Source organism: Galendromus occidentalis, unplaced genomic scaffold (assembly GCF_000255335.2).
Source record: "Galendromus occidentalis unplaced genomic scaffold, Mocc_1.1 scf7180000077174, whole genome shotgun sequence".
NCBI classification, from domain to species: Eukaryota; Metazoa; Arthropoda; class Arachnida; order Mesostigmata; family Phytoseiidae; genus Galendromus; species Galendromus occidentalis.
Window position 1 is genome coordinate 170,964 of NW_003805162.1, and position 16,357 is coordinate 187,320.

The 16,357-nt window shown below is 51.6% G+C and overlaps 4 protein-coding genes across 4 annotated transcripts; 2 read left to right on the top strand and 2 right to left on the bottom strand.

Moving 5' to 3' along the window:
- Positions 1-2,938: 2,938 nt before the first annotated feature.
- LOC100897384 (ethanolaminephosphotransferase 1) lies at positions 2,939-6,551 on the top strand. The gene is made up of 9 exons (XM_003741431.2): positions 2,939-3,070; positions 3,300-3,600; positions 4,226-4,294; positions 4,389-4,578; positions 4,753-4,906; positions 5,012-5,120; positions 5,229-5,419; positions 5,499-5,678; positions 5,808-6,551. Exons 1-9 carry the CDS (start codon positions 3,057-3,059, stop codon positions 6,025-6,027), a joined length of 1,428 nt encoding a protein of 475 aa, XP_003741479.1. The 5' UTR covers positions 2,939-3,056; the 3' UTR covers positions 6,028-6,551.
- Positions 6,552-10,644: 4,093 nt separating this feature from the next.
- On the bottom strand, positions 10,645-12,399 carry LOC100899123 (signal transducer and transcription activator). Its single transcript, XM_003741443.1, has 4 exons — positions 12,328-12,399; positions 11,200-12,034; positions 10,828-11,074; positions 10,645-10,735 (listed from the first exon to the last, which is right to left on the bottom strand). Exons 1-4 carry the CDS (start codon positions 12,397-12,399, stop codon positions 10,645-10,647), a joined length of 1,245 nt encoding a protein of 414 aa, XP_003741491.1.
- Positions 12,400-12,609: 210 nt separating this feature from the next.
- LOC100899265 (F-BAR domain only protein 2-like) lies at positions 12,610-14,919 on the top strand. Its single transcript, XM_018638782.2, is given in 3 exon segments — positions 12,610-14,204; positions 14,206-14,393; positions 14,396-14,919. Coding segments are annotated over 3 exon segments (2,307 nt in total).
- Positions 14,920-15,239: 320 nt separating this feature from the next.
- Positions 15,240-16,293, bottom strand: LOC108863977 (uncharacterized protein K02A2.6-like). The gene is made up of 2 exons (XM_018638783.1): positions 15,421-16,293; positions 15,240-15,293 (listed from the first exon to the last, which is right to left on the bottom strand). The coding sequence occupies exons 1-2, from the start codon at positions 16,291-16,293 to the stop codon at positions 15,240-15,242; spliced, it is 927 nt and encodes a 308-aa protein (XP_018494299.1).
- Positions 16,294-16,357: the final 64 nt, after the last annotated feature.

The following is a 16,357-nucleotide window of genomic DNA, read 5'->3' on the forward strand; positions in this document are numbered from 1 at the left end:
GCCTTCGATACCATGAATTCAGATGATCCTTCCTAGTGGATGACCAGCGTGTCTCTCGGGGATGATGCTTGGAAGCATCAGAGTGAGACGCCAGCTCAGTCTTTCATCTGGGCGCACTCGAGATACTTGGACCGCTCATGCTTCTATCGGGTGACCGAGCTCTTCGCATCGCTCCGTTTCGAGTACGTAGCTGATCTCGCGAATCTTATCGAATAGTTCGATAAAGGCTTTTTTGAGACAGATCCTCGCGGTTGATTTTTCCGGATCGATCTTTGATCACGTCGCGAACGAGATTACCCATAGGAATAAGTGATTGGATCCCTGAATCGGGGACTGATTGTTGCTCCGGATGTCGGGGACGAGTTCCAGATGGAAGTTTTCGCTTGTGACGGATGCCTGATCGGTCTTTTCCGGATAGGCTGTCGTAGCTGGGATCCGACGAACGTTCTTCATGTGCCCGACTGCAAAAGGCGATTCCTGTCGAGCGGCGCGGCTCAAGTTTCGATCACTTGCTCCGAGGAATTTGAGCTCACCTGTCTGAGGCAAGCAATTCCGCTCCGACGTGGAGTTTTTTTTGCACCGAGATAGCGATCGGGAGCGAGTGCAACCATGGTAGACTGTAGTCAGGATGATACCCGGGACATCTCCCAGGCCTCGGTGCCCGGCGGGCAGCTCGCGGAGGCTCCGCGGCTAAACTATTTAGCGTGCCGGAAACTCGAGTTTCGCACGATTGCCATCCTCGGCCTCTCGATGAATAGACTAAATTGTCGGAGAAACCATCTGAACCCAATATCGGGTAGCGGGTGTCCAATATCATAGATTCTAGGAGTTTAGGAAGTATCGTGTATCCACGGTGGAACCGAAATCTACGCTTTAGCGATTCCAGGACTGAAGAGCGTTGACAACCGCGTTGAGCTTCTTGCCCCTTGTACGGATCTCCAAGGAAATCGCGAGAAGCGACGATGCGATCGATACTCCAACGTGGAAGATCTGCGGCGAGATAGTGATCTTAATAGCGTCATGGCTGATCTCACGTCGAAAGCAAAATCATTTGAACAGAAAGAAGATACCGCCGGGAGGTTCCGACGATCGTTTCCACGCGCATTTATGATTACAGTTTGGAATTACCACTCTAATTGTGAGACGATGACCCCGAAACCGATTTGCGGCTCTCTACAGGAATCCGCCGACAGGAATCCGAGTCAAGGACGTCCAGTAAAATCGTAGAATATTTCATGTGGTAATCTCGACCGCGAATCTTGAAGAGCTCAGCGCAGGTCGATGAGATGCTCTCATCCGTGCCGAGACAGCACTGACTGAGACATTGAATCTTAGCGAGAGAATGGACCATGTTCGAATAAATCGGCATTGTGAGTCCGGGGGACATCGTATCAGATTACAATCACGGACTCCGGGTGTTCACGCAGCGATGGAAGTGGGAAGGAAACCGCGCAGGAGACGTTCGACGTTCTTGCCCTGGGTCGATGGGGGAACTTCATGCATAGAACGCAGTCATGTCATGAGCGAGCGAAATCTTTGAGATGCTCGACGGCCCCAAGATTTTCGCCGTTGAATTCGTTCCGGGGAAAGTCGAGGTTGGGAGGTCTGGAATGGATCGCGGTCGTAGAACGGAACTTGGAACGGTCCGGGGTCGGGACCTGGAGACTTCTCGTGACAACCTGGCCGACAATCACGAAGCTTCTGTTCGATCCAACAGTCCCTCCCTGAGCTCACGTGATCGGAGAGCTCACGTGATCGAAAGTTGGCTCGATATATATTTCGGATACGGCTGATAAGCATTGAAGGAATCCGTGGATGGACGCAATCATGCTTGGCGGCCTTTCAAATTTTGTCGAGATGATGGTTGCAGTAAGGCTCTCCGCCTAGTCCGCCCGGATCTGCGAAGAGAGTTGACCGGAGGAACACCTAATCGGCGCTGCTTTCCATGCGGATTTTTCACCGTGTCCTACCCCGCCTTGTCGTAATGATCGAGGGATCCTTGTCTTCCGCGGATCGGTATTCGTCGATCGCAAGAAGAGCCTCGGAACGGAATCCCGGTTTTCGAAGCTGTCGAAAACCTGGATTCCGTTGTTCGCAGTCGGCAAAAGTTGTTCGCAGCCGACTTCGTCGACCCCAGGGCCCGCAGAATTTCATAATTTTCAATCTCTACGCTTCCGAGGGAACACGCGGGGAATCCGAAGAAGGCGCATCCTCTTTCCATTGACGATCGGTACCGCGACGCGCGCTCCCTCGCTTGTTCTCTTCCTCATTATCTGACTCACTCGCCCATTCGCTGATTCATTTCAACGGCGGCTGGTGTCCATGGAAGCTCCTGATGCAGTGCCGCTACCGACTCTCCTTCGAATACAACAAGGACTGTGCGTCACCGATTGAAAGTTTGCTGGAAGTGCTGTAGAGCCTACGCATCAGGGTGTCAGTTCTCGTGCTCGCTCGCCGACTCGTACGGAGTTCCATAAGCCGGGTGATTATTTCCTCAATTTCGCTGTGCCCATTCTCCGAATATCCTAGAAAAACGACTTCGCGGAAGGGAGCTTGAAACTACGTTCACCCCAACCCGCGCTTGCCGTCGAATGGAGCGACGGATGGCTTCCTGCTGCGATCGGAGCGTTGTTTTTGAGCAGCTCGATTTTCCCGTTGCCATCGTGTGAAAGGTTGAAGGCTGCGGCGTGGCGCCCTATGAGATCATACGGCTGTCTGTTTACGAGAAGAGCGGTCGGCTCGCCACTCATCGTCGAACGCGGTGTGAGATCTCTGCCTTTGATGTACGGATGCGCCGATCGATAAGCGTGGCCTTCCCTGCGGATTGTCATACGGAGGACCCCACGGCGGACCCTTCTGCTCCCTCTGAGCGGAAGCGGCACTTCAGTGCGCTAGTGTTTCCGACCGCTGCGTGATCGTTTGAAGCGTTGAAGCGCTGAGAGGGTGGGGTGTCGAACGCCTGAGCTCCTGGATCATCGAGAATGAGTCGGTTGGAGACGAATCGGCGCAAGGACCGATAAGGCAACGACCATCCTCAGTGGAGAAGAAATCGCGGAATGAGTGAAACATTGTTAGCATCTTTTGCGATTGCCTCGGGCTCTCGCCTCGCGCTCTCTCCGAGCCGCCGGCGGAGCTACAGCAGCACTCTGAATCGTTCAGCTTTGGATCGTGCATGCTCCGTCCGTTCCATCATATGCTTTGTCAATCAAAATCGGAAGAGAAACCTAATGAGGAGTAGCCTAGAAGGCCGAGTTGAGAGTGTTATGGTGAAACAATCGACGGGCGGTTTTCGCTTGCAGATCCGCAGAGCCCAACTGTGTCGAGCGCCAGGCTATCCTTCGAGGAGACAACGGCGACATGCAACTCCCGAATCCTATTCAAAACATGGCGCCTGAGCCTCGGCCTCATGAGCTGCAGACGACGTTCTCTGAGGAGAAAGACGATGATACACGTCGGCTCCGGAAGATCAGAAGTCTGAGTTCAACTTCTGTCCCGAAAACAGGTTCGGCGAAGAAACGTCGTACGTCCCGGACGGACGCGATGTTCTGGGAGATCGACTACCTATCTAAGGAGCATCTGACTGGGTTCGATAACTACAAGGTTAGTACCCGTTAGTGCGTGGTTGCTTTCCCAGAGAACGTCATTTATCCGGCGAAACGTCCGCGCTCTCTACACTTGAATCGTTCCGCTGGTTTTGTCGTTTCCTCTCGCTTCTAGTGGTTCGGCCTCCGGGGTAATGCTGCCGAATTCGAGGGTCGACCAAGCTCCCGCTATACGCATACCTTCATAATTCGCTGTCTGGGGAGCAACGGCTCTTGACAGAATTCGATTCTGCTCGGTCCGGTGGGAGGACACCGAAGAGAGCTCAGTCAACATGCGCTTAGCGCTTCCGTGAAGTCTCGCGTGCGACGAAGACTTCCGTGAGCGAGCCTATTCCTGCATTGAAGCCGGAATCCCGCGCGGCTATTCCGACCGCAACATGGACTCCTAGCTCCCACCGTGATAGCTGATAGCCCCCCGAATTCACGCCTTGTTGCGGAAAAAGTAGATGTCCTGAATTAATTCCGCGAACCCTATGCTTCGTCGGCGGGCTCATGGAGCGGTCCGTGTGCACTTTTTGCGCGTGACATTCATGATTCATGATATCGCTCGCTCCCTGTCATCACACAGTCAGTGTTCTGACGCGAAAGGAAGTGATTCTCCATGATGTTCTCGTGCTTTCCAGTATTCAGCCATAGATACATCACCGTTGAGCAACTATGTCATGCACCCTTTTTGGAATCAAGTCGTCAAGGTAAGAAATACTCACTCCCTTAATGTATTCACAATCACACGAGCTCTTATGAATTGAGTATGTATGGTGAGTAACTCTGTCTCCTCCATCGCAGCTTGTACCGATATCGATCGCTCCCAACTGTCTGACCTTTGGAGGCTTCCTCTTGAACGTGGTCAGTGTAGTTCTGTTATCGTGGTACGACTTTTCATTTTATGCATCCAGCAACGACCACGCTTCGAGTCCAGTGCCCCTGTGGGTCTGGCTTCTGTGCGCTTTCAATCAATTCATGGCTCATACCCTCGGTGAGATTTAGAATGTTGCCGTACGAATATAACATATATACATGCCGTACGACTCTTTGGAATCATATACCAGCGCCTCACCAACGATACTGCCTAGGCGAGAGTCCGACTCCGCAGAGTCGACGGCTCCCGAAAGATCTTAAAGGTGAATACTCATTCCTAATTAATTTTCAGATGGCATTGACGGTAAACACGCTCGGAGAACGGGCCTCTGTGGACCTATGGGAGAATTATTCGATCACGGACTGGATTCATGGGCGACTCTCTTCATGCCGCTCTGTGTATATTCTGTTTTCGGCCGTCTAGATTATTCTGCCACTCCGTGGCGGTGAGTCAGATACGGATGAGTAGCTAATATCGGTGTCCCTCTACGATCGCTACGCATATCGATTTCTCGTTGTGACTCAGCTCATGACTCTCACCCAATCTTCAGGTTCTATCTGATTCTGTGGAACGTCCACTACTGTTTCCTGTCGTCTCACTGGGAGAAGTATAATACTGGAATCCTATTCCTGCCTTGGGGTTACGACGTTTCCCAAGTGGTAAATAAGATCTTGAACCGCGGCTCACACGCACCATTGCTAACAACGACATCGAATAAAGGTGTAATGAGGCTCAGCCTAATTCGATTACCGACCCTCTCCTTCCAGTTCCTGACGGCTACATTCCTCATCACCTATTTTGAATCACACAACTATTGGAAATTCACGCTCTTCGGACTTCCGTCTGGTTTTTACATGGAAACTGCGTTGCATATTGGAGCCGTAGGACTCTCGCTGCCTGTCAGCCTATGGAACATTTACAGAGCCTTCAAAACAAAGACTCTTAAGCAGAAATCATTGTGAGCGACATTCTCTTCGACAATATTACTCCGACTGTCCTCTCGGCCAGGAAACTGACCATCTATCGTTTTCGCTCAGGTGGGAAGGCATGCGACCCCTCGTGTCGCCCACGATCTTCTTCGCCTTAACCACGGCTTGGGTGCTTTTCTCGCCTACCAACATCCTGGAAGCTCAGCCTCGGGTGCTCTTCATCATGATCGGCACCCTTTTCTCGAACATCGCCACAAGACTCATAATCAATCAAATGACGAATACCAGGTTCGTATGCCTCAAATGAGATGGAGCGCATTCTGTAGTACACGGAGGGGAGGTGTCAAGCATCTGTGGATAGAGGTAATAGACGAGTAGAGCACCGACGGAGCTAAGCAGGGACGATTTTCCTTGCAGGTGTGAAATATCCAACGGGCTCCTAGTACTTGTATCGATGACGCTTGTTGCAGTTTTTCAATTCGGCTACAGCGAGGTCGCGTGTCTCTACTTTCTTACCGCATGTGTACTCGTCGCGCACATCCACTACGGCACTTGTGTTGTGCGACAGATGTGCGATCATTTCCGAATCAATTGTTTCTCAGTCCAACGGCGCGAGCCGAAAAAACGCGAGGCCTGAGGGAAGAGTCGTGCCATCCGTAACATTCAATCGCTATCATCGTGCTTCCATGGGCAGTATATCGAAGTTTCATGAAAGGTCCCCCAAGCAAGATCATCCAGATGAGGACGTTATCTCGTTGTGTTCAATTTGTTGAGATTACTTCCCCCCCCCCTCTGGGCAGCCAAAGAAAAGTATCGGAGAAATCGAGCGAATCGCGCTCGTCGATTGTGTTTGAGCCGATATAGCAGTTGCGATATGAATGCCAAATTAATGCGAAAATGAGCATTGTTTCTAGTCTTTGTATTATTAGCAGGAGGAAGACATTGTCCTTGAGGTCACCACTTATTTAGAGCTTAGCTAAACGATGTACAATCTGCTGTAACTAATATGACTTGGGGGTTCGCCACCGGATCATTGTGTCGGTCTCCACAGCTTTCCCTGTACCTATCATTTGACAAGGAGGCATGGTTCGAGTTTCCATTCGATCCGGCATCTTAGAATCTCCTTGATCGAGGTATGACAGCGAACAAGGTTGTGAGAGCATCGTTGATTACTGAGCCAAAGAATGCTTATCGGAAGGGAATAAAAACCCTCGACGCCGGGCGAGGACTTGTTCATCGTCGAAGGCCAGTCAGGCACAAGAGGAATTCTTCATTCTATCCGCGGCCGCTCTGCCTCGAATCAGCACTAACACAGAGCAGAACACGGGAGTAGGCGAGATATCCGCTCTTTAAAATCGGACGGAGTTCCAGACTTCACTCCGACCTCAGCTATCGGGGAGCGAATCTCAAGTCGGTATCCATGATTGCCCATTGGCTCACCGGAGTCAGCGCTGCGAAGATCTCGGAACGATACTTGAGCCACACCTGCAATCTACCCCGGTCGTTCCATCGATCCAGGGAAGGCCAGTTCAGTCAGTGTTTGAGCGCCGCGAAATGTGACCAAGACCAAACGTAATGTAGGGCAGGAGAGTTCATTAGGCCGACTGAGCTGTCTGGATATACCGGGCCCCTCAGGGGAGAATGAAAGGTCTTTACGAATCCGGGATTGCGGGACTGGAACTCCCAGTGATTTCCGTCTTCAGAAATCCGAAATTCCCTCGCAGTTCCCCTTATCGCTCAACACAACATTTATAAAGGTGACACAGGCGAGCAACTATGATCCCCGAAGAATCCTCAACAAGCGACCGAAAGTTCCTTCGAGAATCGAAGAACCGCTGTAGCTCTGTAGAAGCTTGCCAACGATGGAAGTGCAGCTTTTTCATCCATGATTTTCCGAGATCATTTTGTTCTGTTTCTCCATACCAATGGATATAGGTCGTACTGGTGCGGAAGGGTGGGAAATGCTTAAGAGTCGCTCTCTCCTCTCGGTGCCTTTCAGCGAATTCGGAAAATCCATCACACGCTCAACGTATTACCGCTTAGCTTCCGAAAGCTTGCATGGCTCCCTCTGGGTTAGCGGAGCAATCGTACACCTCCTTCACGACCTCCCTGATGTACGCTCGCGAACTTAATCCCAGTCCATGAACGACCGTGGTCAAAAGAATAAGGTGGGCTCCAGGGGGAGGAGCATAATACGGCATCTGAATGCCGTATCCCGACTTGAACCTATCGCACCCTTTCCTTCGACTGAAGCAACGCGGTTCTGGCCGCTCTATCTGAAATACAGTATTTGCCTGCTTGAATATCTGCATCTCAGGACGTTCTGCACTTTACGGAGCATCCCAACTCGCCGCGACCAGCTCGCCGCGACACTACTCGCCGAGACCCTACTCGCCGAGACCCTACTCGCCGAGGCCCAGCTCGCCGCAAGGTCCAACTCGCCGCCGGAGGCGACCGTCTTAGAGCGACTCATCCTTGGCTCATTCGCCCTAATACCTAATGGTTGCAGGAGCATAGAAATTCCAGAATTAGCCGGGAAAGCCATGGAGACAGGGTAAAGAAAGATTAGCAATCATCTCATTATATCAGCAATGATCTCAATATTTATGCAGGCCACATAATGACACCTCTCTGACACTCTGACTCGTCTTAAACGCCGATCAGGTGGGGCTCCTCATGACGAGTCATGGACCACTCGGATTGCTCAAGGTTCATAACCGAACGGCGAGTCCTGCAGCATTCTGGGCTCTCGGGTTGATTGCGGTCGGAGATTTGCTCCCGGGTCGGCAGCCGCGCGGATTCGGGTGATTTTGAATTAAATGACAATTCAGTATTTCACAGGATGCCGAGTTGGGGTGTACCGCCTGTCTTCCCCTCTATTGCTGAGACCACTCGTAGACGATTTCAGAAGACAGTTCGACATGATGACTGCATGGAGATGCGCCTAGGAAAACGTAATTAGCGTCGTCGCGTCACTAGGTACAGGGCAAACCACCATCTATCCAACAGATAAGCACGCGTGAGGTAAATAATTATTCATGATGATAAGGCAATCTACAGGAAACTTCCCTATTGGCGCATCATATAGCGAGAGCTCCGGGGTTCGGGTATCATCTACACAGCAGTCCATCTGGACAAACGGCGCGGCGGCATACATGTGTACTCCATCCAATGTGTCCTTGTTAGCTGCTCGTGTTCCCGAGAATTTGGGAAAAAAACGGTTGAGCAATCCCCTGTTCGCGACCCGAGTTCACTTCCATCCACAAGTATACCGTATGCAATCCCCCGAGAGCCAGATACCGAATGTGGACCCAAAATGACTCTAGCCGAATCGAGCTTGATCGAAGGAACTGAAAAGTTTTCGCCGACTCATATCGAATTTCACATCGAGAAATCTAGCGAGTCGAAAATTGAGACCCGGTTTTGGCTCCGGAACTCCCCGATGCAGCTTGTGGAGTTCATCGCGAGCTGAGGGCGAGTTGGAGCGGCCGGACTCGCAGGGTCCGATGAGAAGGCATCGTCGAGGGTCTCGCTACCCCAGAGACTACCCTCAATGAGGTCGAATCAGGCCATCTGATCCTTCTCAAGGCTCCCTACTGCCCAGCGGTCCGATGTTGGAGGAGCACTCATCGGAGATATCGATCAATTCCTCCTCCGTGGAGAACCGACCACCTACCTCTCGGGAACATCCTCGATACGCCAAGGGCTGCTCCTTGGGTTTTCCCTCGTGAATTAAGGCAGCGAAGACGCGAGTCCGGAAATTCAAAGCAATCGTATCATAGGGAGACCTTGATACTTCAGACAGACTTTGCGAAAGCCTCTCCATCGCACAGTGGGGCCAAATCGAATTTTAGGTGGACAAAAGTCCATGAAAATCGATCCCGGATTTTGATCGGTCATGGGTTTGGAAATGTCCGTAAGACTTCGAAAGTCGCGGGAGAACTATGATTACAACATTTTCCGCACCCCCCAGCCACCCTTGCACCTGCCAGAAAAAAATTGATTTTTTTTATTTACGACAATTTTGATGAATTTCTCCCCACAATCGGTGATTCTCGGAAATGAACATACTTCGTGCCCTCGCATTGGGGGAAAATCATTTTCTGCGCTTAGTTCCCGTCCTGGTCTCGCAATCCCACATGATTCCGATCGAGTCAGCCGATTCTGGACTTGCTGGGAAGACTTTTTCGCCGAGACGAAAAAGTTCGGAAATTCGTTAAATTCTCGATGTTAGAAATGCGGTGTCCCCACGTGTCCCCCCTCTGTTTTCTTTTTTTTGGGGGAGTTTCGGACCTCTACTGGCCGCAGAAAAAAATTGAGGCGCGAAATCCAGCGGTTCTCGGATACTGTCCAGCCAAAGTTGGGATCCGATGTCGTGGATCGGGACCATTCTCATGTAGTTTTTTGAATCCAAATCAGCACCAAGAGATTGACGTCCATATGTCGGAAGCGATTGACGTTTTTTCCGTTACGAGACGTAGGCGTCGCGTCTTGACGCGGCGTTGACTCGTTCCCAGACTTAAGTGGAGAGCGACAATGTTTTCCAACTGCTGGTGCTGATTTGGTTTCGAAAAACTACATGAGAATGGTCCCGATCCACGAGATCAGATCCCAACTTTGGCTGGACAGTATCCGAGAACCGCTGGATTTCGCGCCTCAATTTTTTTCTGCGGCCAGTAGAGGTCCGAAACTCCCCAAAAAAAAGAAACAGAGGGGGACACGTGGGGACACCGCATTTCTAACATCGAGAATTTAACGAATTTCCGAACTTTTTCGTCTCGGCGAAAAAGTCTTCCCAGCAAGTCCAGAATCGGCTGACTCGATCGGAATCATGTGGGATTGCGAGATCAGGATGGGAACTGAGCGCAGAAAATAATTTCCCCCCAATGCGAGGGCACGAAGTATGTTCATTTCCGAGAATCACCGATTGGGGGGAGAAATTCATCAAAATTGTCGTAAATAAAAAAAAATCAAGTTTTTCTGGCAGGTGCCAGGGTGGCTGGGGGGTGCGGAAAATGTTGTAATCATAGTTCCCCCGCGACTTCCGAAGTCTTACGGACATTTCCAAACCCATGACCGATCAAAATCCGGGATCGATTTTCATGGACTTTTGTCCACCTAAAATTCGATTTGGCCCCACTGTGCATCGTTTGAATTGGATGATAAGACAGGGGATCAGCATGAACCTGGCTTGACGCTCGAGATTTTTTTGTCATTTTCGGCGGAAATGTATTTGATTATTTACAAATGGAATTTATTGCTCGGTCCCTTGTTGCCACGAATGCTGATGTGGGTCTTCATGTCGGCGTCGTTTCATCGTTTCATCATTGCTGAGAGCATACACCCTGCGGAAATACGGTAATCTTGAAACTGCTTGCAATCGAATTTCGGACATTAGGTCTCATGTGGTCCGAGTCAGATTCTGAGGAGAACTTACTGCATACTCGGATCAGAGAAGCTACCGTCGTGACCAGATGAATACATTCCCGTTTCGGAATGACCGTAGAAAGATTGCGGTGTGGATGGATTCGAATGCGGGGGTGAACCCTGCTGGCTCCCACAGATTTGGAACACAAGTCTCGGTTTAACGTAGCCGGTCTGAGGTGTGATGGCCGTGTTGCTCGGCGTGTAGTATCTCATGTAGGCTTGGTCGCGAGGTGTGTCTGGATAGAGATACACCAAATTCCGAAGGAAGAAAAAATGTTATTCTCGACCTGCAGGTGGGGCGCACTCTTCCTCCTTCGAATCGGCGCGCATCGGGACCGCTACATACATACGGGATACACACATATTCGACAATCTCGACTCACCGGGAGGTCGGATATCCGATCAGCAAGGCTCCGAATCTGGAAGTCTCTGGCCGTGAAGGGCTGCACCATCAGGATGTCTTTATGGCCATCACATTCTGAGATCCATGCAATGGTCACTCCGCCCAATTCTGAGTCGGAGAAGCGCAGAAGGGAGGTCCCGTCGGACTTCTTCAGCAGCAACGATTCAGTCTCGCGGCGGCCAATGAAGCCCAAGATCGTCCCGTCGTTCCACAGCGGTCGGAGATGGTCCCGGGTGACTTTCATGACCGCGTGGAACCACTCCCAGAAGCTGGAAGTTCTGTCGGGGAGGAGTTCTTTGCAGAAAAGCGCCCATGAGATCATCCGGTCGCCACAATCCAGAGGAAGATTCGGATCCCGGAAAGCTTTCGTGGCCAGCAAATTGCTCTCAGAGAGTTCCCTCCCTGTTGCAGAGCGGAACTTCATTGAAAGCACCCGGGCCATATCCCTCCAGGGGACCGCCCCAGGAACCGAGAAAGGAATCCTCCTCCCTCGAGAGAAGGCGTTATCCCATGTGACGGTGGCCCACGCATCGGGCTCCTGATTCCCGTGCACAATCACCACAACCGGCAGAGATTGGGTCCTCACGGCAAAACTCAGGTTCCCGACTTTCACGACTGATTGAAACAATAAACAAAATTTTTCGTCCATCACACTCTCTGTGCCTTTCTTCTCCGCTCGCCTGATCTTCTTCAATGACATGTTGCGGAAGGATATCGAGAAAAGTTTCGAAGCCGCGTTGTATTCCATGTTTCCATTGCCATTTTGAATTTCGCCGGAGGCTTCGGTGGTCGGATTCCAAGTGCCGACAGAGCGCTCGGCTCGAGAGAGCCAACCGTTTAATTATGGGGACCCATAGTGTACGGGGGTGTGCTCATCAATTAAGTAGACGGGGTGCCGGATCGGCGCCTCAACGTAGGCTTCCCTCTCTCATAGACAATAGTATAAGAAACAACCTTTTTCAATCAATAAACACACTGTCTTTTGGAAACTCAACCCGAAAGCTTCTTCGATTCTTCACGAGTGTGGTGGCTGAACTTCAGATTCGCCTTGGTGACGCTGAGCGACAGCGGAGACGACCCTACTGCCTTCTACCCTATCTCACTAACCAATCTTGTGTGCCTGTACAAGCCTTCCAATTCCCTGTTTATCAATAGGGTTTCGGTACTGATCTCTTCCATCCGTGCAAGTTTCAGCTAGGTCCGACGCGGACCTCTTGTGAGATCTCCTTGTCAGTTGTGCGGTCCTATCGTGTGGATAGATTAGGAAGAAAATCAAACCGGATTGTGACACGGAAGAAAAACTATACGACCTGAAAGAGAACGAAGCCTGATGAGTGCTATGTTGTTGCAGAGAATTCACCAATGAAGTGGCGGCAAACTGAGACAACAATGACAGTCGACTTCCCGGATTCCTTCTGGGGCGAGAAAAATGCCGGATTCGAGCTTCTCTACCGAAGCTGCAAACAGAGTCAGGCGACAGCCAAAGAGTTGGTGGACTTCGTCCGAGAACGCAGCCAGATCGAGGAGAAGTACTCGAAGCTTTTGGCGAAGCTAGCGTCTTCTCGACTGCTGGGCAGCGGGTCTTCCGTAGCGCCGCTATGGGCTGCTCTCAGGAGTTCGACCGAAAAAGCGGCTTCCGTGCACTCGCAATTGGCACATCAACTCAGCGACTCGGTCAAAGACATTCAACGCTACGCCGACGAGCAGCATAAACGTCAGAAAACGATCAAGGATGAAGAAGCTCCCACCATAGACGCCGTCCAGGCGCTCCAGCAGAACTCGTTGCTCCTGGCCAAAGCTCGGAAAGCGTACGACAGTCGAAAATCCGAAACGAACGACCTAAAACGCAAGAAAGCTCTCGAAGACTATCGAACGCAGAGCGATCGGCACGAGCTCGCGCGGGTGCACTTCATCATGAAAATGAGCGAGGCCTGCGCTCGATTTCAGGTGCTCGAGGAGAATCACCTCAGCGCGGTGAAGAGCTTCATCGAAGGCTATATCCACACGCTGATCAACAGCTACGCGATGTGTTCGTCAATGTGTCAGGACCTGCAGACAAACGTCGACGCACTCAGCATCGAAGCGCTGCTCGACCGATTTTGTAAAGAGCGCGGAACCGGTCGCGACAAGCCCGAGCCCCACAAAATGCTGCTCCGCGAGGACACGCCTCCGCTCTCCAGCAACTCGCTCCATCACGCGCAGGTGCATTCGCAGAGTTCCGAGGACGTTTTCAGATCCGGTCACACGAATAGCACGGGAAGCATTTCTGCTTCGACAGCGGGAGGCTCGATAAACAGCCAGCAGCGGAATCATCTGGCCCCGATGCTACACCGGTCGTCGCAGTCTCGGCTCTCAAATTTATTCGATACCGTGCGAGGACGTCACAGGCCGACGAGTTGCAGGAACATCGACCACTCTTCAGCGAACGACCCATCGTCGGGTTTGGGCTCGGCGGCGAATCTCAGCTCGTCTAGTACGATGACGATGCCCACGACCGGGGTCCTCGTGGATCAGGAAGGTTACAGTATACCTCTTCCGCCCACGTCGCAAGCGTCGGCCTTGTCGAAAGCGGCTCAAGACAGTTCTAGTGATGACAGCAGAGATGACGATGAGACTTCGAATAGGATATTCAAGATCGAAATCAAGCCCATTTCAGAAGCGACCTATAACGCAACACAAGCCCAACCGACTCGCTTGGTGTCCCCGCCCGCGAGGACTGTAATGAGTCCGGAATTCAACGGGAATCGAACCCCTCCCACGCTCGCAGAGCTGCCGAAAAGCATAATTCCCCGACCGCAATCCCGGAGGTCGGTCGACGTGTCTTCACCGTCGATGACGCGAGCCGAGTCTGTCACGTCGATTGGGTCCGTTTCGACAGGCTGGTCTCGAGGTCCCTCACCCCTTACGCTTGGATATGGCGATACGATTCCGATAGCCGTAGCTTTCCAGGAAGTCGTCCACGCATCGTTCCGAGGCGCAGAAGAAGGTGAGGATTTTCGGTGGTATGAAAATGTGCTTCCCGGCCGGCATTCTCAACGTGCTCATGTCGCATCCGAACATACCGCAACTGACATTCTCATTGGGAAATCTTCCTCTGGACAACCTCACCCCGAATTCGCTATTGGTCACTTCGGTAGAAGAGCAATCGGGCACCTTCCGGATAGATATGAACGAGTATTGTCGCAGTTGAAGCGTCTCCACGACGCTCACCCCGGCCAGTCCTACTTCAACGTTGATCTGATGAAGTAAAGTCTAGCCGGTGGGCCCGGGGCGGCGTCGGCGCCCCTGCATCTCGTCACCTACTGGAACTGCGACTCGACCAAGTCCGACCTCAAGGTGGACTATCTGTACAACGCGACAGACAAGTGGGCTCAGAGGCCGTGCAACGCCATAATTACGGTCACGCTCCCGCCATCTGCCGCCATCAGCAACGTACACTCGAAGCCACCCTGTAGTTGGAACGGCGCGTCAAAGAAAGCCTCTTGGAAGGTCGTCAACATCAAAGCCGGATCCATCCTGGCTCGCTTTCAGCACGACGGGCCGCTGCACGCCGATCCTCCGGGGGAGGTCGCGGCCCAGTTCTCCATAGAAGACGCGTGCTTCAGCGACGCTTCGTTCACGCTTGCTCCCGCCTGCGGTTATCGTGTGTCTCTGATCAAGAAGAAAATCATTTCCGGTCGCTACACTGCTGTGATGTGAGATGTCAGGGCAATGCGAACAGACGACATAAGAACGCGCAGGACGGTCAGAAACGCTAGTCAGGTGATACGTGGAACAACGAGAAGCGTAATGTCTACGTCTGAACGCACCGGAGTTCGAGATCAAACTGAGTGTTTATTGATTGTTCCACAAGAGGGCGCGCTACGGCGCCTTCCACAAATGTGCATGTATTACATCCTTCCCCTTTATAATTTTTAATAGATATGAGAACATGCATTAAGTTATGGTAGAACAATGAGCTGAGTATTAAGATCGCGGGGCTTTGAGTAATTAGGCGGATGTTTTTTTTTGCCTTCGCATTATTCGTTCTGATCTTCTAAGACTTTGACTAGGGAGCACAGCTTCTGCTGGACCTGCGGACGAAGTGCCAGGGTTGACGACGGGAGCGGATGATGAAGCGGGTACCGGAGTAATATCGGCTTTGTTTCTGCGATATGTTACACCACTGTTGTCGTTCCGTATATTGTATGAGCGAGGAACACTGTGAGCCGTTCCCTTAATCCACGCTTTGCTGCTCCTATCCCGGACGCGTATTTCCTGACCCTCCACGAAGTCGGGACGCTCTCGAGTCTGTCCATCGTAATATGCTCTCTGTTTTCTTCTTTCCTCTGTGATGAGTTTCTGGACGCGTTCTGGATCAATCGTCTTCGGCGCTAGGATGGCATTGTGGACCGGGAGGAGTGTGCGAAGTCGTCGCCCCAACAATCTCTCCGATGGCGCAGCAAGCTCGACCGATCCCGGCGATGTTCTGAGTTCCATTAGTTCTGTGTAGAATTCCGTGGTACCGAATTGATGCTTACGTAAGATCTTTTTTGCCTCTTGAACGGCGCGCTCGGCCAACGAGTTCCCTCTGGCATAGTAGGGACCACTCGTGACGTGTTGGATATCGTGTACTTTCATGATTTGTTCGAACTCATACGACGTATACTGCGGCCCATTATCCGTCCGGAGAACTCGAGGCATGCCGAAGTGTTGGAAGGACTCGAACATGCCTCCGACGATGTGCTTCGTTGTCATCTTGACAAGCGGGGCGAGGGTCCAATAGAAACTATAATGGTCCACGATCACCTGATAATCGAGGCCCTCGTGCGTAAGGATATCAGCGCTAACCATTTCCCAAGGTAGCGATGGGACTTCACTAATTATCATCGGTTCCTTTGGTTTTGATTTCTGGTATTTTTGACAGAGCTCACAATGCTTTGTGTGTTGTTCGATATCCTTGTTCATGGATGGCCAATACAAGGCATTTCGGGCGCGGTTCTTCATTTTGACTCCTCCACAATATCCTTGATGTAGTTGTTGGAGCACTTCTGAACGCTTCGCTTTGGGAACTATGATGCGGTTGGATCGCATGACGATGCCCTCCTCGACGTGTATTTCGTCTCTGTATGGCCAGTATAAGCGTGCTCCCTCAGGA

Bases quoted from the DNA above. Each gene is read 5' to 3' on its own strand.
- LOC100899123 (XM_003741443.1), bottom strand. From the start codon at position 12,399: ATGGAAGAGATCAGTACCGAAACCCTATTGATAAACAGGGAATTGGAA. The intron at 12,035-12,327 runs GTTAGTGAGATA...TCTCGAGCCGAG, and splicing joins TGTACAGGCACACAAGATTG to CGCTCTGTCGGCACTTGGAA. The intron at 11,075-11,199 runs TGAGTCGAGATT...TCTTCCTTCGGA, and splicing joins TCGGATATCCGACCTCCCGG to ATTTGGTGTATCTCTATCCA.
- LOC100897384 (XM_003741431.2), top strand. The intron at 4,579-4,752 runs GTGAGATTTAGA...ATTAATTTTCAG, and splicing joins ATTCATGGCTCATACCCTCG to ATGGCATTGACGGTAAACAC. The intron at 4,907-5,011 runs GTGAGTCAGATA...CCCAATCTTCAG, and splicing joins TATTCTGCCACTCCGTGGCG to GTTCTATCTGATTCTGTGGA.
- LOC108863977 (XM_018638783.1), bottom strand. From the start codon at position 16,293: ATGCGATCCAACCGCATCATAGTTCCCAAAGCGAAGCGTTCAGAAGTG. The intron at 15,294-15,420 runs GTTCCTCGCTCA...CTTCGTCCGCAG, and splicing joins TTAAGGGAACGGCTCACAGT to GTCCAGCAGAAGCTGTGCTC.